Source organism: Magallana gigas, chromosome 2 (genome assembly GCF_963853765.1).
Source record: "Magallana gigas chromosome 2, xbMagGiga1.1, whole genome shotgun sequence".
NCBI classification, from domain to species: domain Eukaryota; kingdom Metazoa; phylum Mollusca; class Bivalvia; order Ostreida; family Ostreidae; genus Magallana; species Magallana gigas.
Genome location: NC_088854.1, coordinates 18323173 through 18348840, shown reverse-complemented (window position 1 = coordinate 18348840; position 25668 = coordinate 18323173). Strand labels below are relative to the sequence as shown.

Here is a 25668-nt window from a genome sequence, read left to right as displayed (position 1 = left end):
AAAACAAGAGGCCCAGGGGCCACAACGCTCACCTGAGCAACAATTGTCTTAACTCTGATAAAATAAGCATTACAGTATCAAAATATCTTGACAACTAAGTACAGTAGATCTTGTTAAAAAAATTGAAAATCGGCCAATTTTTATCCACTTCTTTTTTTGGTAAATACCAAGCCCCTTTTGTTGTTGTACCTCTAAGAAGATTTTTCTATAATCCTATATACCCCCCCCCCCCCCCCATTTTGTAGCCCCACTTTTCTTTAGGGAATCATTAAGTTTCATCAAACTTAAATCTGCATAACCTGAGCTTTCACACAAAGTACTGGGTTTTGGACTGAAAATATCCAAGAATATTTTTAAAGATTTTCTCTATATAATCCTATGTAAAAATTCAACCCGCCACTGCGGCCCCATCTTACCCCGCAGGGACCATGATTTTGCAAACTTGAATTTATACTACTCGAGGATGCTTCTACACAAGTTTAAGCTTTTCTGGTCAAATAGTTTTTAAAAAGAAGATTTTTAAAGATTTTCTCTATATATTCCTATGTAAAAATTCATCCCCCATTGTGGCCTCACCGTACCCCGGGACTATGATTTAAAAAAACTTGAATCTATACGATCTGGGGACGTTTCCACTCAAATTTGGGCTTTTCTGTCCTAATAGTTTTGAGAAGAATATTTTTAAAGATTTTCTCTATATATGAAAATTTATCCCCCATTGTGGCCCCGCCCTTAACCCCCAGGGACCATGATTTGGATCTACACTATCTAAGGATGCTCCACTCAAATTTGAGCTTTCCTGGCCTAATAGTTTAAAAAAAAAATTTTTAAATAGATTTTCCCTATATATTCCTGTATAAAAATTTATCCCCCTATTGTGGCCTCACCCTACCCCCGGGGACCATGATTTGAACAAACTTGAATCTACACTTCCTGGGGATGCTTCCATTTTAAATTGAGCTTTCCTGGCCTAATAGTTTTTGAGAAGAAGATTTTGGAATAATACCAACAAATTTTCAATAATTCAATTGTCTCCCCTTTAAAGAGGGCGTGGCCCTTCATTTGAACATCTTGAATTCCCTTCACCCAGTGATGCTTTGTGCCAAATTTGGTTGAAATCTGCCCCGTGGTTCTGGAGAAGAAGAAGAAAATGTGAAAAGTTTACAACAACGTCGCGAACACCAACGCGGACGGACAAATTTTGATCAGAAAAGCTCACTTGAGCTTTCAGCTCAGGTGAGCTAAAAAAAACTAAAGAGTCACCCCTGCACACCATATTAGCCATCAGCAGATTTCTGGTCTGACTGCCACTATCAAAGAGAAGTCAGTTTACAGTAGACCAGAATATTTGAAGATGACTGTCAAGACAGATCCAGGTCAAGGTCATTTAGCCATTGTAAGAATGAACACAAATTCCACTAAAAGATTAATTTGAATGGCCAGGTAATAATTCTGAACCTTTAATTAACTGGATCTGTCTTCAATAACATGCGTCAACAAAAAACTGGACAACAATTAGTAAAGTATTAGACAGAAGTGGTTGCAGAATTTGGGTCAATGTCGGCACTTGGAGTGTCTCCATGGTTACTAACCTCCTCTTTATCTTCAACCTATATATAAAGGTGGAGTTCAAAAAGTTAGCGGAACACAACCATCAGTTTCTTCACATTTTTCAGCATCAACAACAATGGACAATTTTTCCAACAAAACATTTTTTTTGGCCTGAACAAAAATGCAATATCCTTTAAAACTTACCATTTTAAGATTGTTCATTTTGGACTGGCTTGACTTGTATGCTCTCCAGTTTTCAGCAATGATCAAGCCAACATATATTTTGCCAACAGTCATGTGATTATCATTTAATTCTGTGAAAAAAAGGTAAAAATATATATTTAAAGGTTCATTTTGCTGTTGTTTTTTGTAACCTTTGCCTTTAAATGCTTAGAAATAAGACATCTGTCAAATAATAATAAGACACGTAGTAGATTTTTGTTTTGTAATGTTGAATATATGTTAAGAACAGTATTCCCCCCTACATACCACTGTTTGGTGGCACCAACAGATTGAGGAGTTTCTTCTTACGGGCTTGTACAGGCCACATTTTACGAATGAGTTCTCTCAACTCATCGTCAAGTTTGTCCATTTCTTCAACTAAAATCAGTGAGTGTCACATAAATCTGTCATTTAATCAATCAGACCGAGCCTTAAATAAACTAAGAAGCGACATGTCCTTATTTTTGGAGCATGTTTTCTATTTGCACATGTACTACATCAGAAAATTTAAAGTACAATAAGCAATCCTATATACCCATGTTTCTTAAAAAAACTAGGGATGTCAACGAGTACCCGGTTAACTGGGTACTCGATCCAACGTCCGAGTATCGAATACTAAAATCGGTACTCGGTTACTCGGATGTATAATTTTTAATATTTCTAAGTTTATTTGATAATGCATTAAAACATCGGTTTTAAAACTTAAAATGTCCATTGCACTTGTACATACAGTAATTAGGATTTCCTACGCCTCTAAATATGCTAAATGACCGTTATCGCCTGTGGCAGTGTTTATATAGTAATTATCGTGACCAAGCACCTGTTACCTAGCTTTTCTCACCTTTGGCTGTCTTCTACCCTTATTTCTGGCTTACTTTAGTGATTTGTTTTCACTGAACATCGTTTATATAGTCTATTATATAAATTAGATAGCACACAGTAGAGAAATTGAACAGACCTAAAATGCCGCCACCAAATTCAAAGGTCTGGAAATATTATAAAAAGATATATTTAAAAGAACTGAAGATTCAAAAAACGTAAAATGTCAGCTGTGCAAAGTAAACTTATCCTATGGGGGGAACGACAAACATGTTAAATCACATTCGTCTTTAAAAACATAAGGAGGAATATGACAGGCCAGAAACTCCAGAAAAACAACCGACTTTATCGAATTTTGTCAATTCTCCAAGAAGCCGTAAATTCTCGGGAAAAGAGACAGATGATATTACACGTGCGATTGTTGATATGGTTGTGTTTGATTACATGCCGCTACAAAAGTGACCAAGGTTTTACAGTTATCAATGTACTTGTTCATATTTATTCACACTTTTACCGAGTACCCGGGTACTCGATTGGAAAAACGTCCGAGTAACCGAGTACTAAAAATTGACCGATTTGACATCCCTAAAAGAAACCCATTTTTTTGCAGGATTCTATTTAAGTTACTTTATGATGAAGGAAGATATATGTACCTATATATGTACCCATAGTTTGCTCACTATTTAAATATGTATTCTTATATTAGTATCTTGCTCTCAATCCAAGTTAACCTTTAGAACAATTATCTCACAATAACATAATTTTTCAGAAAATAAATCTAAATTATTAAAATAAAGATTACATTTCATGGAATTTACTCATCACAATAAGAAAGGAGAGATGGCTACTTACCAGGACCCATTTTGATGCTGAGGGATTCTCTGATGAGAGCAAATAATGTAGTGGTGAAATGGACCGTATTGTCACTAGCAACAGGCATATTCATTCTGATCAACTTCCTGTATGCAAACTTGATTGGACACTTCTTCCCAAAGCCCACAGGAGGTTCGATGTTCTTTAACATTTCGTACATGTCTTGGTAATGGATTCTCCCCCTTATAAAAATAAATAATATCAGTAGTTTATAAAGTCATTGAATCTTCATGAGGAGTTTAACTCTTCAAGAAAAGTGATCTTTCAATTTTCCTTATAATGAGATACAATAGAATAATTACGAACACAGAAATCAGTAGTTTGGTTATTTATATGAACTAAACGTATTTTCTATTGATATTGAGTAAGAAATTAACAGTGGGTGTGCGATGGTTGCTTCAGAAAGAAATTCCACTACGATAGCTATATGCTTGCTGAGCTGAAGCTCAATAACGAAAAAATGTGGTAGCGTTTGATTGGCTGATTTAAGCTGTGGGCGTGACTTACGTGGCTCCTGGGTCTATCTCAGCCCACTCCCTCACAAACTCATCCAGGTGATGGGGGCCAAGGATTGAGCTGTCTCGGGTCAGGTAGTCAAAGTTATCCATGATGACCGCCACAAACAAGTTCAACATCTACAACAGAGAGTTAACCACAGTAACTGGATGGACTTACACATACTGCAAAACACTTGCTTTAAATCATCGAACGAGCTCTAGGATGAATTTCCAATGATATGTTGAAAACATCTTACATTCATTAATCATATATAAATTTACTTACAAGAAAAGAACTAAGAAACATGAAGGAAACAAAGTAGACATAGGCGATGGCCGAACTCCCGCAGGTCTTTGGTGGTTCAAGGTTAGACTCTGGGTCACAAGTTTGTCCCGACAGACATGCTATCATTATAGCCTGCCAATTCTCTCCTGTGGCACATCTGTGTGATGAAGATATAATCATTGATTACTTGAAGCAACGAAAGTAGAGATTCTTTCACAATTCTGTTTTCAATGGGGAAATATATGATTTAAATTTTAAAAGTTTTGAATATTATAAAAATGTAAAAGAATGATGAAATCGTGATCCATTAATGTACAGGTCCGGGTCATATTACATACCTAAACAGAAGCATGAGAGCATATAGGAAGTTCCTGAAGTTGTTGTGCCTGTTCAGATCTGTATGAGAGTCCAATTTGATGTTTCCAAACACCTGAAATGCAGACATTACAATCAGTACAAATCATTACATCCCAACCAATCCTAAATATTCCACAAAATTCACAAAAATCTTTGTAAAAAAATTATCTTTTCCCTACTTCATACCCAATAAATACGGGTAATTTTTTCTCCTATATTCAATAAACAATCAAATTCATAAGTTGCTAAAGGGTTTCCATATAGTGTAAATTCCTAATTAAACACGAGAAATTAATATCCATGTAAAATCGCGAGAAGCCTGTCTCGCAAATATTAAACTATCGCTTTTTATTTTTGGCCATATGTAAACTACATGAAACTATGATAAAATTTCGGCATTCGTGATTTAATGCTTTCGCAATTTGTTGGAAAACCGTTGAAACACGGAATTAAGTTCTTGCATAAAATAAGGAATCAACAGTACATAGACAATTTACCTGCATGCCAATAATGGCATATATGAAGAACAGCATGAGAATAAGTAGGCACACATAGGGCAGGGCCTGTGGATATAAAACGTCCAACATTTCATAAAATTGTAAAGTTTTTCTAAAACATTTCTAAGATATATTGAAAGACTGATAGACCATTTTCAATAATTAACAGTATACGGTAATATGAAGTGAATTCAGAGATTTCATATTTTGATATGCAAAAGTATTGTTCACAGATTATAAAAACTACCATAATTCAGGAGAGAGAGAGAGTGAGAGAGAGAGAGAAAGAAAGAGAGAGAGAGATTAAAAGAGTCAAAAGGGGTAGAGATACTTACTTTGAAAGACTGTAAAAATGTCCACAGAAGCAGACGTATGGTGTAGCCCTGCCGGAGAAGTTTGATTAGCCTGGCCGCTCGGAACAGACGGAACACCCCCACATTGAAGCTAGAGTAGGTACTCTGTAAAAAACAGACAGAATATCACTCACAGGTGCTTGAACCCTAGAACAAGAAATCTCTATTCATTCAGCTACATGTAATTTCAAGAAAATTTTTATTTTTATTTATGTTGTAATAATGACAGAAGTCTAAATGCATAAGATAAATCAAATAAAGAGAATTGCTGAAAAGTAATTACATGGTTGATAATATATACATGTATATGCTACATATAGATAAAAATTATCAACATCCAGATTTATATATATATAGGTACACACTACTAGTATTTAAAGAAAATGTCATACATAGACTGGAACAATTCAAGCTGGAAGGGGAGGGGGAATTGAAATATTTGATTCTAGCAGAGATGACCTCTGTTTCATACAAGGACAGGGAGATAACTCCTACCACCAACACATGCAGACTAGCAGCATACAGTGGGCCTACATTTTGATGGAACCCCCCCCCCCCCCAACCACTTCTTAAAATTCGGTATAGTTTATGTTTATGTGAAAGAAAAATATTATTCTGCATAGTTTAGGTACCGTACAATTATCTAACCTCTAGAGCTACTCATGCAATGTTTAACATGTAAATTTTTTTAAACACATGCTATGGCAAGCACAGTTTTAAACTAGAATGCAAAATGGATAGTAACATTTATCATAGTTTGTGGCCCTCCATTTTTATACAGGTCATTTTGTGATTTTTTAAAAATTGGTTAATTTCTGTGGTTATTTTTGGAAATATACACAATTTTCTTAATATGTACATAGAACAGATAAAATGTTTTATACCGAAGAACTAGGGTAAAAAAATGTCCTCTGATATGTGTGCTTTGTTTCTATATGTCATCTGCTAGTCATAATATCATTATACAAGAGGATAGCAACCATCACTGCTATGGTACTCCAGAGACTACAGAATTGTGTCCCCTATTTATAGTTTCAGAAGATTATAAAGGGTACGAAAGCATCAAATTCACTGACATCAAATTCTACCCTTCAAAGGTGATGGAACAGCAGCTCTACAGCTATAAGTACACTTGGTACTGGAGAAAAGCCAACTTCCATGATGGTGTAATTGTGACATCTAAAACTGATCTAACAACCGAAAACAGAGGAGTCTTCTCACACACAAAAAAGTCCCATGATGAAAAGTGAGGTGCTTGAAGAATGAATGATTCTACAGCAGTGCAGACCACTATAGATACAGCGGTAACAGAACTCTAGCCATTATTATTTTTTTTTTGGTAGTTTACTTCATTTTGTGTTTTCTTAATCTAGGAAGGTCTTCAAGAACCATGCAAATCTGATGGAAATGCTAAACCAATATATATAAATGTAATCAGGTGCTTTTGCAATACAGTATGCATGTCATTTTTTTTGGTGTGAAAATATGGATTTTGGATTTGAATACATGTACTTGGCTTAGGAAATACATGTATTAAATGTGACATGCTTATTTCAATCAGATTTGAATATAATCTAAAGTGCAAAAATGTAAATCGCATTTTCTTTCAATAACTATCAGAAATTAAACAAACCTCTCCATCCACTTTTGGAGATAATAACTCCTACAAAGGGTTAAGTAGACAATATTCAAGTTTAATCTTAAGTAAAATTTAAGTGTCACCAAAAGAAACTGGGGAAAGAAATAAATGTACTCTCTCTGAAAAGTATTTGTTTGAAAATCATGAAGTTAACAAGAATGGTCTTAAAAACAATAATTTTTCACTAATTTGCTCATTTATCATTTTTATTTTCAGAAAGATATTTTTTTCATTGTGTTTATATGAATACCAGTGGTACATGCAATTTTCCATGGCATCACTTTCTAAAAATCAAATAAGATACAGAAGTTCCAGTCCTATGATTTCATAATAATCTCAAAAGCCATATATATACATAAACACATAGCAATGATACAGTTGAAGCTGCAACAAAAAATCATATTGTTCAATGGCCTTCAGCAGTGAGATTCACTTACCCCAAATTCATTCACTAACACATCAATGATACTGCCCACGACTGTTATGAAGTCAAAAACATTCCAAGGGTCGTGGAAGTAATTCTGTTAATGGAAATCAAAAACCCATTAAGATTATCTTAATGTTTTTAATAGAGTATATCATAATCATCTTCGTTTTTAAGATACAATTTGAAAATTCTTATTGAGTGATATTTCATCGAAATTATATCTTTAAAATATTAGAAATACAGAAAATTATTGTTATAAACAGTTAATAATGTAATTGATAAAGTTATTCAATTTAACTCAAAATCTTTATTTTTTACCAAAAAAATAATAAAATTACTATGTACATGGATATTTATCGTAAAGGAATTAAAAATATCAATTGGTATAAAAAGATAAACTGGAATAATGAGAATGAAATTATTAAAAAAGCAAGTAAAGAAAAAGCAAGCAAAATCTGGATGTGAACAAAAATGGTACTGTAAAAGTGGTTATTTCAAGCTGGTCATTAAGTACACATTTTCTCGTGGGTATTAAATATGCGGATGCTTGATTAACCACATTAAAGTTGCGAGTTTTTTACCATACACGCAGGGGTATTTTATGCGATTTTAAGATTACCGCATAACTAGTGTAAATTTCCCCCACCCGTAAATAACCACTTTTACAGTATGCAGATTCCTTGAAAAACCAAATGGATGCAAATTTACAAAGAAATTTCAATTCAGCAATTAAATACAAGATTTTACTTAATTGGCCAAACATTGCAATTTATAATTTTTTTTTTTTACGGAACCTTATACTTACAAAATATGTACATGGGTTCTTTAACAAACGTTGCGAACAAACTATTGAAATATAAACCAACAACAGAAAGTATAGGTTGCTTAGAAACACTTGTATATGAATGGATATAGATACAAGGGGAAGCCCACAACGACCGCTTCACAATTTAGACGACTACACGTAAGCAAATAAAGGGGGATCACTCTGGATATGCCTTCTTTTACTCCATAACCTTTCCTTCAGCATAACAAATGTGACTTTTGCATATGGCAATATACTTAATAGCGGTTTTTTCCTAAATTACATAGTCAGCCCCTTTTTACAAAGACTTCTTCAACTCTAGTGTGTGAATATCATAAACATAGATGCAATCGTATTTTCTACCACAGTTTGAATTTTTAAAAATGGGTTTCCCTTACCAATATTGATAAATTTTATTTTTAAATTATTTATCCGTTTTTGGTTTTTTAATTACTCAGTATATGTTCTCCACAAAATTGAAAGCAATATGAGCTGCAATTTTATGATGAATTTTATTTCAACGAAAATGTTATTTTCTACTAAAATGACAAAAATGTCATGGTTTTTAAATTTCTTTTCGTCAAATTTTTGTGAAAAAAGCTGTTAAAGAGCCTTAATTTGAGCGAAATTGAATTATTGTCGTCCTGTACAATAATTGATTTGCTATATTTTCCTTAGATGAGATATCTTTCTTCTAACAAAAATCAATGATTTTTTCCAACCTTATTTATCATAAAAGTTTAAGTTACATGCAGAATTAGCATACTAGCAGGTTTTTACAGCAAAATAAAATTCTAAAAAATACAGCTCATATTGCTTGAAGTATATGTATTTTTCAATTTTGTTATTAGTAAGTCATTTTACCACCCACTTCTGATCTAACCTACTCTCTCATAGAGAAATTTATATTTCTCATTAGTTTTGAAATTCATCCAAAAATTCCACAAAGATGTTCCACATATTAACTATTTAACTGTACAGAGAAAGACTCAGCAAAGCGACAGAGGAGAGGCAATAGCAGAATAGAGAGCAGATATATATAAATTGTATCAATATAAACAGCATAAGGCAAATCAGTTCAACAGGAGCCGAGTAATTTTCTCAAAGAAGGCAAATCCCGAGTCTGCTTCAACGATGTTTTCACAATGACAACACCCAATTAGAAGGTCCTGTCAACACATTTCTTTGATAGGAGCATAACTTGAATCTCACTTTAATCTCACTTAAGTGAATCTCAATCTCTTGAATTTGTAATGAATTGATTTCGAAACTGTTCTGTTGAGGCAGGATGATTTTTCTTCGATTTTTTTTCTAAAATGTGTTGCACTCCTAAAAGGTTGACACATGGGTAGTTTGTCCATGTGAATAATAAAGGACAAATATAACAACTTCTGAAATCAAAATGTATAACAACGTACGAGACGGAATACTGTGTACAAATTGACATTTCAAACCTTGATTCCGAACGCGAGAAGCTTCAATACACACTCAATAGTGAAGAGGGTGGTGAATATTATATTTATCGAAATCAAAACTCGTTCGTATTTAGGCTGTTCTGGATTTTTTTGGAATTCAATGCCTTGGCCCATATCCACACTACTTTTGTTGCTGAACTGAAATCAAGGCAGTTAAAAATGTTTGGTTTAAAGAGGTAGCAAGAGATTCTAAATAATGTGATGGTTAGCAAATTCTGCTACAACACTCATCAAAATGCACCTACAATCAGAGACAAAATACACACATGACTAAAGTTTCTCAGGGCAGGGTCCGTTTTGAAATTTTAGAGCTAGCACATCAGTATTATCAACTCAAAACTCATTGTACGATGTATAAGAACTACTGGAAATTGAACAGATTATCAGCTGCCGTGATGGTTTCAACTTTGGTCATTGTGATTTAGAACAGCCATACAAACTTCATGAAATAAAACTTAGGAAAAGTAATGCAGAGCATAGAAAATATAGAGCGAAATGAACGGTTGAAATTGGACAGGTCTGCTTCCAAAAGCCTCATACAATGGACCTGTCACCATGTGCATCCAGTGATTGATGAAAAGAGCTGACAAGATCTCAAAACTGTCTTGTGAATCTACTGTAAACCATTCAGTGTTGATTCGCTTTCAAAAGAAGGATTTTTTTTCATTAAATGATACAAATTTTACCAAAAATATATACAGACGTTCAGTTCCCCATTCAAAGTCACTTGATATTTTTCACTTAAAATTAACTTGAAATTTCAAATCAGTTTCCCATTCAAATTCACTTGATATTTTTCACTTGAAATTAACTTGAAATTTGACTTGAATTCACATGTATTTTGAAATCACTTAAATACGAGATGGTTTACAGTATTCCTTATGGTGCACAACGAACTCAAGTTTGTAATTCAAAAGTTTTAGAAGGATACCAGAAAATGGTGACTTTTACAACCAACTCTTTGTTTAAAATAAAATACTTTGATTATAAGGTTGATATAGTCAAGAATTGTGTCACCATGATCACGTACCATTCTAGTGAAATATTTTATAATCTAGTGATTTTTTAATAAATAAGTGATTACAATATATGCATTTGTTAATTGCTGTAAATATCTAGATTATAAAATACTTTTTAGGTGATATATTAATCCATACCCTTATAAATGAATACAAAATGATCATACATTTCATCAACATTTACATGCTCAACTGGCAATAACAATAATTCTCCAAAAGTTAAACCTCCTCAATTTTATTGAACACCAAACATCTGAATCTATGTGGATTCATTTCAACTTTGTCAGACATTGATTTATTTTAGTTCATGCAAAGTTGTTCATTTTTTTTTTGATGGGGTGTTGACAAAATGTATGATTATTCCAGTAAGTTGAAGACATGTGAGAAATGAGAAATAAAAGAGACACCCTTGGCCACTGGTTACCTTTCCGCACCCTATTAACTTGAGGGTACATTCTATTGAGAACATGATCGTAAATCCCATATTTAGATACTTAAGGATATCCTTGTATCTCGCACTCATGCCCTCGAACTGTGAACGAACAACATAGGACAATAACTTATCTGCAAATTCATTGGAACATAGCCCTATAGTTAACAAAAGATTTCATCTCATTTTATTTTTTATGGGAAAAACACTAACCATTAACTAAACTTGTACAATTAATCAGAGGTTTATTCCTTTATTAAAATATCTGGACTGGAGGTAAACGTTATCAACACCATTTAAATAAACAGCTGTTTGTTAGTTCTTTCATCACATATACAGGTAAGCATAAGAACTTATATAATTAAAACTGAATTAGCATTAATGTTGGTAATGATAATTAAATCTCAATTGTAACATCTGTGTTGCAGGAATTAGTTTATCAAAAACAATTTCTTTCAAATCTTCTATTATAGTATTAGTTGTGGGAAAAGAAAAAAACGAAATATTAATTAATTTTTCATGAAACTGAATTTTCACTCAATGCAGGCATAATTATTTCTGAACAAAATGATGCTCCAATTTTACCTTCAAGCTGTGAATGGAAATAGCACATTACAAATAGCACATTACAAAACAGTATATCATATCATTAAAAAAAAAATTCTGTATATATTCCAAATATATATGATCAATATTCATCTAGCTTTTAACAACTGTCTTTCTGTATGTACATAAATAATGCAATATATTTCATTCCTGTAAAAAACTTCAAACTTCATTAACATGTAGAAGTGACATTGACCTTTTACACTGACCAGTAATCTAGGGTACAAAAAAAAATTGTTTATAAAATTGAAATGCTTCATTATCTCCAATGACATTGAAGTGGTCAAGGTCAAGGTCATCAAAGGGGACACCTGAGATTAGGTAATCCATCTACCTTGACATTTTACTAAGAACTATATATGATGATCATAGGAAAGCATGTTTGGAAGAACTGTGATTAACAAATGAACAACAAGTAGAAAGTGGCCGACAAAGACGTACCTTCATCATGAGTACTATCGTGTTTAAGGCGATCAGAGTCATCACAAAGTACTCGAACTTCGTCGAGACGACGAGCCTCCAGATTTTGTACTTGATGGTCTTTTTGTTTTTTGGCATGTATCTACTGGTGGGTCGGGCATTCACCGCAAAGTCTATACATTGTTTCTGTGGGGAAAAGATAGCAAATGTCAGGGTTATACATGTTTAGAATTAAAGAACATATCCACATGTAAACATCTGTGTTAGCTTTTACAGAGATATTTGAAAACTATTCAAATTCTAATTAAGTTGTCATTCAAAGAACAAAAAAAAAAGAAACCCAAAAAAAATTCATTCGGATGAACATAAATTACCAATTAGTCCACCATGTATACCGGCATGCTGTTAAATCAAGTTGTCAATATTGACTTGTTATTTATTTTATATAACTTTACATGCATCATTATTAAATTTTTGTAAATAACAATGTTAATCATTCTACCATAATCTTTATTTCAGCATATAGACATACAGTATATACAATATCCACTGGACTAAATGGTCCCAACTCTAACCTTATAGGTAAACATAAACAATTAACTTACAGTGTATACATGTAATTTGAATAACTGAACTGTTAAATTTGTGGCATAATACCAGTGTTGTGATGTGCAAAAACGGTGTACTTTAAAACTTCAATAGTTGTTTTTAATTTCTAAGTAATGAATGAGCAAGAGTGCTGTAACATTTGATATCTGGAATGCTGTATATGGATATCTCTTATTGAAGGGAGCCCAATACCAAGTAACAATTAAGGTTGTATAGTCACGTGAATGTACAGTATTTAGAGACAAAGGACATATCTGCTCCATACGTGTCCATTCCTGCCAAAGACTGCGAGGTGATGAGGACAATCACAAACACCTCCCGCCCAGTACTACATGGTGCCACTGACTCCCAAAGACCGACATCTAAGGATTGATTCCGAGAGCTAGCTAATTCACAACACTCACCCTTAACCATCAGTGAAAGCAAGGATCATGTCCTTCAATAAACTTAGTTATTGTTGCTCGAAAAATTAACGGAGTTAATTACTTTAAATTTTATTTCTATAAAGAAGTTAAATAAATCCTGATATCTGTACTAGGTATTTGTAATTTACTGCGTAATCATTTAAAAATTTGTGGGGGCCAATTTTGTGGACTTTGGGTCTTTTGCTTATTCGTGGGGATGTAATTTTGTAGATGCGTCGGTTTTCAGTTTCAGTAACAAAGATAAATCTTTCTAAATTTGCTTTCGCTGGGAGTGTAAAGGGGGGGGGGCGGCGGCGGCGGCGGCGGCTACCCACAAATACCACGATAAATTAAGCCTCCACGAATTCTAATGATTCCACAGAAACATGTGAAGCAACATGTCTACTGGGTAAACCACAACCTCACTATTCACATGTACCAGTATATGTTGCCACATATCACTTGAATTTCTGCAAACTTTCTTTGACTTATACATTTAATGTGACGTTATTTGTGTTGTTAATTGTACATATAAAATGTTAATCTGTCTTCAGTACATTTATTTTGATTCACATCAAAGGATATTGAGAGTGACTTTAATACACATATTCACCTGAAACTACTTACGTCTATTGATGATAACTAAAAATGTCATTAATTCTCAATTACTTTCTACAAATTACAAGTACACCAAACAAGTTGCTTCAAAATATTACAAATAAGTCACTTAAAATGACCATACCTGCAGTAATATGTAAAAGAAAAAGTTGAGAGTCTAGATATCAAGCTCACTAATTACAAACAAATATAAGAGCAATATCTAATATGTAATACATTAATGTATCTCTTATTCATGTATATTAAAAAAAGATGTCTTATGGAAGTAAGAAAAGAGAACTATACTATAAAAACAGATGGCTTATAAAGAAAAATAAAGGAACAGAAGAATTTTTATTATCAAAAAGTAACCAATGAATGAAAAAGAGCATTAATATTGTCAAATATACTACATAAACGTGCAGCTTTGTTATCCTAACTGATAAACAAAACTAAAGAAACTTAACAATTCAAAAATCATTCTTTGTTTAAGTGAGAGAAGGGAGAGTGTGTTGTGTGTGGTCACTCACTTGATTTTTATCTAACTGTGCATCCTCCAATTCTGCTTCACCTTGGTCTTGAAATGTGATGATAATTAAGGCAACGAAGATGTTAACGAAGAAGAATGGGAAAACAATGAAGAAGACCACGTAGAAGATGGCCATCTCCATTCTGTTGCCAGGCTTGGGGCCCTGGTCCTCGTAGGTCGAATCCATGGAGTTATGGAGGATTCTGCAAAGGGAGTAAAGACACAAGACATGACAGCCAAACCATCATATCATGGATTGATAAAATTATCCTTTGTCCTCTAACGTACATGCAGTATGAGCAGATAATGATCACTAATTCACAGATTTCCCGCCAATACCAATCATAGTTAATTCAGTGCTCATATCGTATACACTACCAAGTTACACAACAAGTTTATTTCTTCCTTTACATGATCAGTTTTATTTTTTTATCTGCATTTTTTGTTGTTGGGTATAATGGATAATTCAGTTAAGGAACAGTTTATCATAATTAAAGAAATAAAGAAGCTAAGGAACAGAACAATCTTTGAAGTTCGAAAATGTGCAAAATCTTTTTCATATAATTTGTATGATCGGCATATGGGCCAAAAATAACCAGTACACAGTAAGCCGGACCCTGCTAGCTTTAAACAATGGTACTGAAGTACTTTGAAAACTCTTGTAAGGCAACAGGGTTTATTAATATTTGGATCTAACCTCACCTACGTCCAAATTGATTTGTGAACTTGTATTAAGCTTACCCTGGCCATCCCTCTCCGGTGGTGACAGTAAACAAAGTCAGCATGGCCTCAAACAGGTTGTCGTAGTGAAAGTCACGCCGCAGCCACTCTCGATTCTCGACGGAGGGTGTATCTTCAAACTCTTCATATGAAAAAAACTGGCCCCTAAAAGAAACTCATTATTGTTAAACATAATAACCCAGCTATCCTTCTCAATGTGGTGAATCCATCTAATATGCAGAATACTGCAAACCCCTCGAACCTTACATATACCAGCATTGGCAAAAGGCTTGAGGTTAAATACCTCCCCTTCCTGCTCACTAAGTTTTGATTTTTATACTGACCTACATTCTTCCTCTGTGCTTTTGGACTCGTCTGTACAGTAGAAAAATTTCCCTTTGAAAAGTTGGACTGCGATGACAGCAAAGATGAGTTGGAACAGCATGTACACGATCAGAATGTTGGCGACATTCTTCAGTGAGTTTACCACACAATCAAACACAGCCTATTGAGGAAATGTGGAATAAAAAATTAAAATAAAGCTCAGAATTAACTTACTTTGTTGCAAGGCACTATATTGATAGGGTTATCTCAATAATTTTAAGAGTCTAGCACATGAGTGAATAGGATATCAACAGTCCATTATACTACTTCAAAAACTCAGTTTAAAATAAATTAGTTTGAGCAGCTTGACTAACTTGACACACATTTGGTCTTATCTGATACAATAAATACAATAAATACAATGAAATTCAGGAAATACAAACCTTCAGTTTTGGGACTCTGTTGATGGTTTTAAGCGGACGCAGCACTCTCAGGACCCTCATTGATTTGATGGTGTTTAGGTTCTTGCTGGCTGTGTCGCTGCAAAATACAGAACCCACACTGAAGTCAGAGTGACTACACAGCACTTAGAAGTGAGCAACAGCTATAGTGCTGAATACACTGAACTAGGAGGCTGTGAACACTGAGAGAATACACAAAGTTAGAGGACAGAGACATCTTAAAGGTAGATAACTTGTACAACATTGTAGCCGAGAACTCACTACAGTTATCTCTCTTTGAATACATATGACATCACTACACAGTCTAAATTTCTACTCAACATTTCATATGAGGGAAAATTCCCTCATCTCTAATGATTAATTAACATTTTCAACCTCAAAATTTTGCATATAAATGCTATGCAATTGAAAAAAAAATTCACAAAACAAAAAGGAAGAGCAGAATGTTCCTTTAGCTTCACTGGGCCAGCTGCAAAGCTTGTCCAAAAAATTGTGTTGGGAATGGGAGGTGATGGGAGAAATCTTCAAAAAATGAAATTTGACTTAAATATGTTCATAAGCTGTGTGGTACACCGTCATTCAGCACAAGGTCATTCCCACCATACATTGCGCAGCCTCTGACTAGCTTAGCGGGGAATTGCGGTGCAGGGTCACGTACAAAACGGTCAAAAATCATATATTGTAGATAAATATAGACATTTACATAAATGTACAGCTCACAATACAGGACTGTCCACTTTTGTCATAGATACATGCATGGTTACCATGGTAACAACATGTGTAATATATTCATTATATAATTAACTTCACCACAAGGACAGTAACTGTGTATGTAACAAAAATGTAGAATTCAAAAATAGAGTGCATTAATTGTTAGCAGCATATATATAATGTACAACTTTATCTGTCCTTACACCGCTTCCTTAATGCTGTAAATACAAAATGCTTCCTGTAAGTTATGCTGTAAATCCTTTATACAGCAAAAACATGTGTCCTATTACAGCATTACTGTAGTATGTTAATTACATTCTATAAAATTTGAAGTGATGGCCATGAAATACAATAAGGTTTTGGACCTTTACGGTTACATTCTTTACATTCAATCTGACTTCTCATTAATTTCATTAATATATAATACCTTTTGATCTTCAAGAAAACATTGTTAACACACTGAGGTAGCAATATAATTAATGTCAATCTTTCAGTATCTTGATATCTTTAACTATAATGACTTATAATTGAATCAATAATTTTTCAAAACATCATGAATATTGGGGGGTATGAATTTGAATCACATACAACATCTACCAAGACCAAAGTACAAAACCATGGCTTCTTTTTTTAATTTTTAAAACAAATTAAATGAAAGAGCAATGTGACTTCTAGGAAAACATAAACCGTTGATTAGTGAGATTGGTTCTATACAGCTAGGTCTCAAAATTCAGTTTTAGCTTTACAAGGTAGTAAGCATTTTATCTTCTTGACAATAAGTTTGAAAAAATTTTATTTATCAAGAGGAAACCTCTTCTCCTTCAACTCCTCAAAATTTCAAAGTTAGTTCAGCTCTGAATCTTTAGTCCATTCCCAACATACAAAAACTGACTCTTTGATAATTAAAAAAAATATTTTCAAAATTTTACAAATATGAAAATAAAAAACGCATCATCGCAACCTCAAATTCCTATCTTGTTACACTTCAAGGGTTCAAACAATGTAAAAAAAAATGTTTTTCAAGAGCAAATTAAAATCAAAGTACTTATAGTACTGAAAAGCGCTAACCTAGCTTTGTTCTAAAGGAACACAACATTTATATTCACAATAGCCCGTGCAACTATGTGTGTAAACCCCTGAAGCTGGTTCCCTAACCAGTTAAAATGATGTATATTTCTGCTCATAGGGGGCGGTTATTTGATGCACCGTAAGTAGAAGTCTAACGACAATAAAGCACTTAGCTATGCTTAGCACTTTAAAAACAACCCAATAATTCCAAAGCCTGCATTGCTCTTCCATAACACAGTGTCTATATATAGTATGACTGAATGATCCAATGAGGTGAGGTGTCTCAAATGGCATGTCACAGGGGGTATCAGTGCTCAGGATATACACATGTATGCAAATACGATGCATAACAATTATTGACTGTCAGAAAATCAACAAACATGTAATCTCTTCTTGCTTTAAAACCACGATCTATGGATACAGGACTTGTATATATATAATATGTAAGTGATCCATGCAATCAAGCTGTTTGATCGCCAGATGATGAAGGGATGCTGCTGCTGCGACATTAACTTGAACATTACTTACCCTATTGTTCCACTGATTTGAGCAGAACAATCATGCTTCTATAATTATTATATTCAAATAATGATTCAATGACGCAAGTTTTGTCATAGAATAAATGGTTCTTAGAGAGGCTGGATGGTCATCAAATTACTCATCAATTACTAATTTATCCTACAATGTTCAATAAGATTGTTTAAGCCATATAAAATGTGTATTATCTAGTAAAGAAAATTACCTATTATTTAAATTTTATAACTTGAATATTTTCCTACATTTTTATACAAAGCTCTTTTTCAAAAGGAATTGAAAATAGTCTATAAATGGCCACGACCATCTAGCCCTCTTAAAGTCTGAATAAAAAGCCATTCATTGGCAGTATAATCAATTATCTGAAACTTTTAACAATTAATGAACTAGGTGAGGTCATGATGACCAATAATATTACATCTTTTCACAGCAATATTTTTACTATGATAATCAGAAAACAGATTTCATTTTATAAAATTAGATATGACTTATAATTCTCTTATAAATATGCCAGTCATTTATTGAATTCAAAGCACAATAAGAAAATGTGAGGTGACGATTATATATATTCATGAATGAACTTAATATCCTGGCGTATTTTACTTTCAATGACATTAAAATTTGCATTTGATCATTTGAACTGTTACCTCAGTTTAAGAATGTTAATATAAACTTAGCAGATCAATATGTAATTTCTTTGGTTATAAAGAAATAATGTTACTATGCATTAAATTTCAGAGACTTTTCAGAACCAGCGAACCACTTGAGTTAATAATTTTCAATCAAGCCACAATCAGTTCTAAGTGTTGCACGTCACTGTCACATGAACAGGTGACACAGCAATAGTAAATACTGTTAAAATTTCTATACCCTCAACCTGTCTGCTCACTACAATCTGGCAACTATAGATCTCAAACCTAAAGCCAATCAAATAGAGAGAGAGGACAATGTGCAGTCCATTATAGAGATAAAGCTAGATTTTAAATGACCAGTGATTCTGTGTCAGGGGGTGATTAGTACTCTTCACTGAACCCATGTCTCCTAATTCTTGCCATATCCCCACCCCCCAAACATCAAAGTAAGTGTACACTATGTGAATTAGTTGGCAGATAAAACAGTATAGTGCGAGATATTTCATATACAAGTCCAAGTTGCATGGATTTCTTTGTTTGAACATGCATAAATCTATTATATAGAGGGCGCAGTGTTGTTCGCAATATACGGTGCTCCAGTGAAACAAATGCCATAGATTTCAAGATACCGGTATATATTTTTGACTTTTATGCCAGGACTATGCTTAAATATAGTGTAATAAAGATATACAGAAAGTGTCATTAACCCGTTCAATACAAATAAATTTTACTGTGATGCTGTACACTCTGTTTTGCTTGTTCGCCTAATCCACATAGAAAATCAGTTTTTTAAAAGTATACTTAACCTACGGGGGAAACTTTGAAAATTAAATGTTTAATAATAGAAAAAATAATGGGAATAACTTGCATTCTGTCTCCTTAGAAAAATTGTAATTTGGAGAATTAAAACTTGATTTGGATATGGGAGGAGGGGAAGACAAATTGAATAACCACAGCTTTGAGCAAACTTATCATCAATATATTCACCATAATAAACCAACATTGGACATAATCGGGACTGCAAAAACGTTTCAAATAGTTAATTTGTTGTTTTAGTGGATGATATAGTATTAGTGATTTTAGAAGTTAATCAAGGGTAAAAAGTGTGCTGGAGCTTATACACTGGTGAACTAGAAGGAAATTTGTGGCAGTACAATTCTCTACAATATCAAGAACTTACCTAGGGACATTTGTATTACTATCAAAAATGAAGTCAAAAAAAAGCATCAACAGAGTGAAATGAAATCCAGTTCAAAGCAGAGGAAATAATAATAGTTTAAAAGAATTAATGAAAATTAAACTGACATGTTAAAAGACAAAATGACACAAGTATAGTTGTATAGCCATAGTTAGTAATATTCAGAGATGATGAAATTAGTGCCCACTGCCTGTATGACATCATTTACATACAACAGATTATCAGACAGTTTCATGAAACATTCTAACAACATTTTAATGACAATGTTGCCATAACTATGTGCAAAGTAAATTTACTCAAATCAAAATAATTTTATCCCAAAATGCCTCGCTCATGAACCTTATCTAAGCATCTGTTGTATATAAAAAAGCAGATACATGTACATGTAAATATATGTAAAAAGAATACAAAGAGACTGGTCAAAATGTTGCATAATGTTTATCATTAGTGCACTCACAATGATATTTCAAAAAATGATTAAAATTCAATAATTTTTCTGTGAACAAACAAGAAAGATTGCACTTAATTATGAAAAAGAAATGAAAGGTTTTATTGAAACTTTACATATGATACACATGTTCCTAAAATCTGCAAAGTTCATTATTAAAGTGCTTTAGAAACATATTTTGGAATATCAAAATTTCAATGCTTTTGAGATATATACATACAGCTGTTTAAAGATAAAGTGTTTACCTGTTCAAAATAACTCAATTATTGTTTGGAAAGAAAATGATTTGGTTATAAATTTAACTTTCATAATAAAATCGAACTATTGTTCTTTTCTTTTTTTTTCTTTTTTTTTTATGCCTACAAAAAATTGTGAACTTAGTATGATGTTGTTAATTGTTAGTGTGCAAGTAATTTAATGATTACTAATCATTAATACTACAGATAAATATCATGAATGTTAGAAGTTACATATTCCGCCATATTAATATATCTTTAAAAATACTGCGCTGTATCATAAAAAAAAAAATATCTGTGCTCTACTGCAGTCATCATCTGATTTATGACTTTGATTCAATCATTATTTGTATCCAACTGCAATACAATACAGTACATGTTACCAGTCCTTTACACAAGTTCAATTCAATCTGTATATTTTTTTTCTTTCATAATGTGTAAATCTGAAATTTGATAAAACTCAACTCTAGCCAGTTAATGATCATGAAAATCAAAAATTCATATAACTTTATTGTTTAAATATATAAATCATATACTATACACCTGAAAACTATAAAAAAAAAAAAAGAACTTTTTTTAAAATGCTTTCAAAAAATATTGTTTTAATAAAATTATTTTTTTTTCATTGTATTTAAATATAGCTATATATGCAGAAAGTAAACTATAAATTAAGTATCTTTGGAATAAACTTTTAAGTAAAAAAAAATCATTCCCTTAGACTTTGAAATACACAGATTGTATTGTAATACAGGGAAGGGAGAGACTGTGTCTGCTCTGAATACATACTCAAAGAAGAACGCCACAACGGCACAGATGACGACAGTGGCATCCAGAATATTCCACAGGTTTCTGCAGTAGGACCCGGGGTGGAGGAACACACCTAGATCTATGACCTACAAAGGCAGGGAAAAGTAGGTCACTAAATGCAGCACAGACAAAGCAAGATTAGTGTCTTATGTAGACAGTCAAACTTTGTTATATCGAACACTGATATCTCAAACACAGTGCATATGTCAAAGTGATTTGCAAGTCCCAACCACTAACTTTTTAAGTATTTTAACCTCGCTATCTCGGATAGTCGGATGTGTCGAAGTTTTTAAACAATCCGATCTAGTTCAAGATAACAAAGTTTGACTGTAATAGAACTCTGTTGTTTTGACAACTTTATATGTATAGCTATGTGGTGAAAATATGAAAATTATAATCCAAGTTTTAAAATCAGGTATAATTTGTAAATAATTTGTACAAATCATGGGGGGAAAAAGCTCATAAGAATGATGTGTGTAAAAAGGACAGATATATAAACTCCTATACAGAGTACCAGGGTTTTTTTGTGTGTCACAAAAGCAAAAATGGAATAATCATGTAACCTTTTCATTTATGTCACGTGTCATTTTAGACAATAAAATGTTTTCTTTAAACAATATCAGATACACTTTCTGTTTCTTTGTATTTTGGGGAAATTAAAAGTGATTTTGTAAAAAGCGAAACAGATATCAACAAAAAAATAACCAGATATTCGGTACACTTGGGTCTGGCATACCTTAAGAATCATCTCCACTGTGAAGACTATGGTAAACACGTAATCAAAGTAGTTCAGAATCTTGTTCCTGAAAGCATCCTCATTGACTGGTTCCTCTGTGGCCAGCGCAAAACTGCTGGCACAGATGACAATCATAATAAACAAGTCAAAGTAGCGCAGGTTAACCACAAAATGACAAAAGCGGCGGATTCTGAAAAATAACAACATTACACTTTAGAAGTCAATTAATTGGCAAAAAGCACCAGTATGTTATTATTGATGATAACCTCATTTGCTTGTATCCATACAAATTCTTCATAGTTGATCCTGCTTAATGTTTTTTTTAAATAAATGATAATGGTCTGGTAATGATATGTGAATTTTTCTTAACTTACGGATTTTTGGGTCCAAATATGAACATTGAGCTGTAAGGTAACATGGGGCGGGGACCTGATCCAAACGCCCCCTCCTCCTCCTGTTTGGGGGCCTGGGGAGGTGGGTCCTCACTATTATTACTGTCTGAAACGCACCAATCAGATCTCTATTATGTCTCATGTATGCCAGGATATACAGTTATGTATACATGTATTGCAATATGGTTACAACAGACTTTTCACATTAATTAAGTAAATACAAGTTTAACAGCTACTTATTACCACTATTTAAGTTCAACAAGGACACAATTAATACATGAAATTTCAAAACCAAATTAAAATTGTACTTGTTCCTTCAACACTTTAATATATAATTCAACCATTAATCTACAAATGGTCAAAGCAATTGTACCTGGTCTAAAACAAAAGCATTTAGATTTTGAAATGTTTACATTACATGGTGCTGATGATTATTAATAAATTGGTGAAAAACCTAAATGAAAAATAAACAATTTACGAAATGGGTGAAATGTCTAGATAAAAATAAAATGATCTGACAAAAATGACAATTTTAAAATTAAACATTGAAACAAGCTAAATTATCAAAAATATCTGTTTTTGATTCTAGATATTATGAGTAAATCTAAGTGAAGTTCATGTGAATAGAATAAATATAAAACGGAAGTTCTTTTGAAATGTCACTATCATTCGATTTCCAGCTTGTTGGACTAATGAAGCAGTATGAATCCATTAAATTTCCTTCAAATATTTCAGTTACTACCTTAATTAACTTCAGGATTGAATCAATGTGATTAATTATAGTCAGAGGTTCACATTATCATTTCAAATGAACAAAAATCAAACTACAGCTTTAAAAACAATAGCTTAAAATTGTCATTAAATGCAAAATGTTTAAGAATTTCAATTACAGAAAAAAAAACTTTTCTTGAAAAGTTAGTGTCAAATTATATCAGGCAAAGCAGTGACAAGTGAAAGACTATGTGAAAAAATCATAAATTCAAGGGCCACACACAACATTAAGCAAAGGCAGGTGAAAAAAGGTACCTCTTGGTATATTATTGTTGACCAAGTCATTATTTTCTGTAAATTAGAATGTATGCCACACTATACAGACAACAATAAGGCAAAAATAATTGGAAGAAACAATAAAAGAAATTGTTCAACCAGTATACAAATATGTATATATGAAAAGATAATCACTTATCTTATAAATATAGAATGGGGAATATCAATAAAGAAAAACAATGAATGAACAACATATGATTATCATGCTGATCAACTTTTATTGAAGGAGGATACACAAAGTTATTTCATCATGCTTCTTACATTGAACAACAATTTGATATCCATGGGAAATAACTCTCACATTAAAAGCAATAATTGAAAATATACATATAAAATAACAATTAAAAAAAGAAATAATTTTGCAAAGTGTGAATTTACCTGTATCTAATCCATCATTATCAAACTGATTCTGTGAGATGTTACTTTTCTTTGTGACAGCGTTGGCGGTGTTTTTATTATTTTTCAGGTCATTTTGGTGGTTGCTGTCTTTGCTAAAAGAGATACTGTGAATGAAAAATTTATCTAGGATGGTTCATAAAGGTCCGTGATGTCAAAATGCTTATCACCTCTCACTGCTATCTGCTGAATGGCAGAGTAGACAGTAGAGTGTTATTACATTAAGAAGGCTCGATGGTCGGGACCGTTTTTAGACTATACTGATCTCCTTTAAAAGGAGAGCTCTATATAAGAATACATGTATAAGAAAATGCCCAAATTTAAAAGGTAATATATATGGATTTTTTCTTCACTATTCAATAATGGTTTCTAGCTAAAGACATCATATCTAAAAATTAAAGGAGGATCTGATGGTTGACCACCCAGCCTCCTAATTAAACAGGTATCATATAAAGCAAAGCCCACTGTACTAAAAGAGATTCTTGTATATCTTGCCATATAATATTTCAAAAACTCTACAAACGAGACATGTTTGTGAAAAACTTATGCCCCCTCCCTTGGACATTCATTATAAGGTGCAAAAGCCTTTATTATGGGCAGTATTCACCGTACATGGAAATGAAATTGACAAGTCTGCAAAGTAAAAGAACGGAAACTGTTGGTGGACCAACCGACTAACCAACCAACAGACAGACAGCAGCAAAGCAATATTATATGCCCTCCCTTCTTGATCCCTGGTTGAAAATAACTCTGTGAGACTGAATTTGGAGGAGGGTTATAAAAATATCGAAGCCATAAGGCATATAAGAACATTTTGAGACTTGTGAAAACCTTATTTTCACAATGTTTATTGCCACAAGATATGTCTTAAGATGGCATTTGAAACATTTTATCACTTGTTAATTTTGAATTTATATTGTTGCGAGTTAAAGTTGGTTTACATCATTAAACTATCACTGACACAGTATAAAAATTTTAAATGTACATGTATATTTTAGTTAAGGAACTATTTTTTTCTTTGTAGGCACATTTTGTTAATTAAAAACAAGTGAAAATGGTGTATGAATTATCACACTGAGAATGTTTAAATTTAACTTACTAATTGAAGTTGCTGATTTTGGGGTTTTCCTCATTATTGGCTGGGGAGGGAGGACAAATATTGACCGTCACTTGCTGTCCACCAGAGGTTTCCTCCATAAGTTCTTTTTCATGTTTGTTTCTCTACAATAACACATAGCATAAAGTTAAAAAAAAATACAGTAATTTCAAACTTCAAACAAAATTAGAAACTGATAATATTTTTTTAAAATGTACTGTACCCACTAATTAACCTAAATTTTACCAAGGCTTGAAAATGCACATTACAGAGGCAATATCATTTACAAATACACCAACATTTAACATTGATGCCCTGCAGCGCAGAGTAAGCCCTTTATCTATAATTCCTTATGTACATATATGTACAGACAACAAGCTCTTAACAATACATTAACAAAATGCACTAATAATTATATGCAGGAGACATATTGTATATCATAGGTTG

At 32.8% G+C, this 25668-nt stretch overlaps 1 protein-coding gene across 8 annotated transcripts in view; it reads right to left on the bottom strand.

The window, feature by feature from the left end:
- The window catches only part of LOC105322251 (voltage-dependent calcium channel type A subunit alpha-1), a 71032-nt gene that overhangs the window by 7070 nt on the left and 38294 nt on the right, over nucleotides 1-25668 (bottom strand). For 2 of the 8 annotated variants that reach the window (XM_066075350.1, XM_066075352.1), the window contains exons 22-43: nucleotides 25225-25346; nucleotides 24108-24232; nucleotides 23709-23744; nucleotides 22665-22788; nucleotides 22291-22480; nucleotides 21534-21640; nucleotides 15903-15999; nucleotides 15480-15640; nucleotides 15157-15300; nucleotides 14417-14618; nucleotides 12298-12462; nucleotides 11245-11352; nucleotides 7532-7615; nucleotides 5438-5560; nucleotides 5103-5168; nucleotides 4587-4678; nucleotides 4249-4405; nucleotides 3973-4100; nucleotides 3445-3647; nucleotides 2041-2151; nucleotides 1756-1865; nucleotides 1593-1610 (exon numbers count right to left, since the gene is read on the bottom strand). In XM_066075350.1, the coding sequence (XP_065931422.1) occupies nucleotides 1593-1610; nucleotides 1756-1865; nucleotides 2041-2151; nucleotides 3445-3647; nucleotides 3973-4100; nucleotides 4249-4405; nucleotides 4587-4678; nucleotides 5103-5168; nucleotides 5438-5560; nucleotides 7532-7615; nucleotides 11245-11352; nucleotides 12298-12462; nucleotides 14417-14618; nucleotides 15157-15300; nucleotides 15480-15640; nucleotides 15903-15999; nucleotides 21534-21640; nucleotides 22291-22480; nucleotides 22665-22788; nucleotides 23709-23744; nucleotides 24108-24232; nucleotides 25225-25346 (2673 nt within the window). Of the gene's footprint in view, nucleotides 1-1592; nucleotides 1611-1755; nucleotides 1866-2040; nucleotides 2152-3444; nucleotides 3648-3972; nucleotides 4101-4248; nucleotides 4406-4586; nucleotides 4679-5102; nucleotides 5169-5437; nucleotides 5561-7088; nucleotides 7119-7531; nucleotides 7616-9780; nucleotides 9940-11244; nucleotides 11353-12297; nucleotides 12463-14416; nucleotides 14619-15156; nucleotides 15301-15479; nucleotides 15641-15902; nucleotides 16000-16834; nucleotides 16850-18227; nucleotides 18240-20045; nucleotides 20064-21533; nucleotides 21641-22290; nucleotides 22481-22664; nucleotides 22789-23708; nucleotides 23745-24107; nucleotides 24233-25224; nucleotides 25347-25668 lie in introns of all 8 variants that reach the window. The other 6 variants (XM_066075347.1, XM_066075348.1, XM_066075349.1 and 3 more) reach the window with 6 other exon arrangements.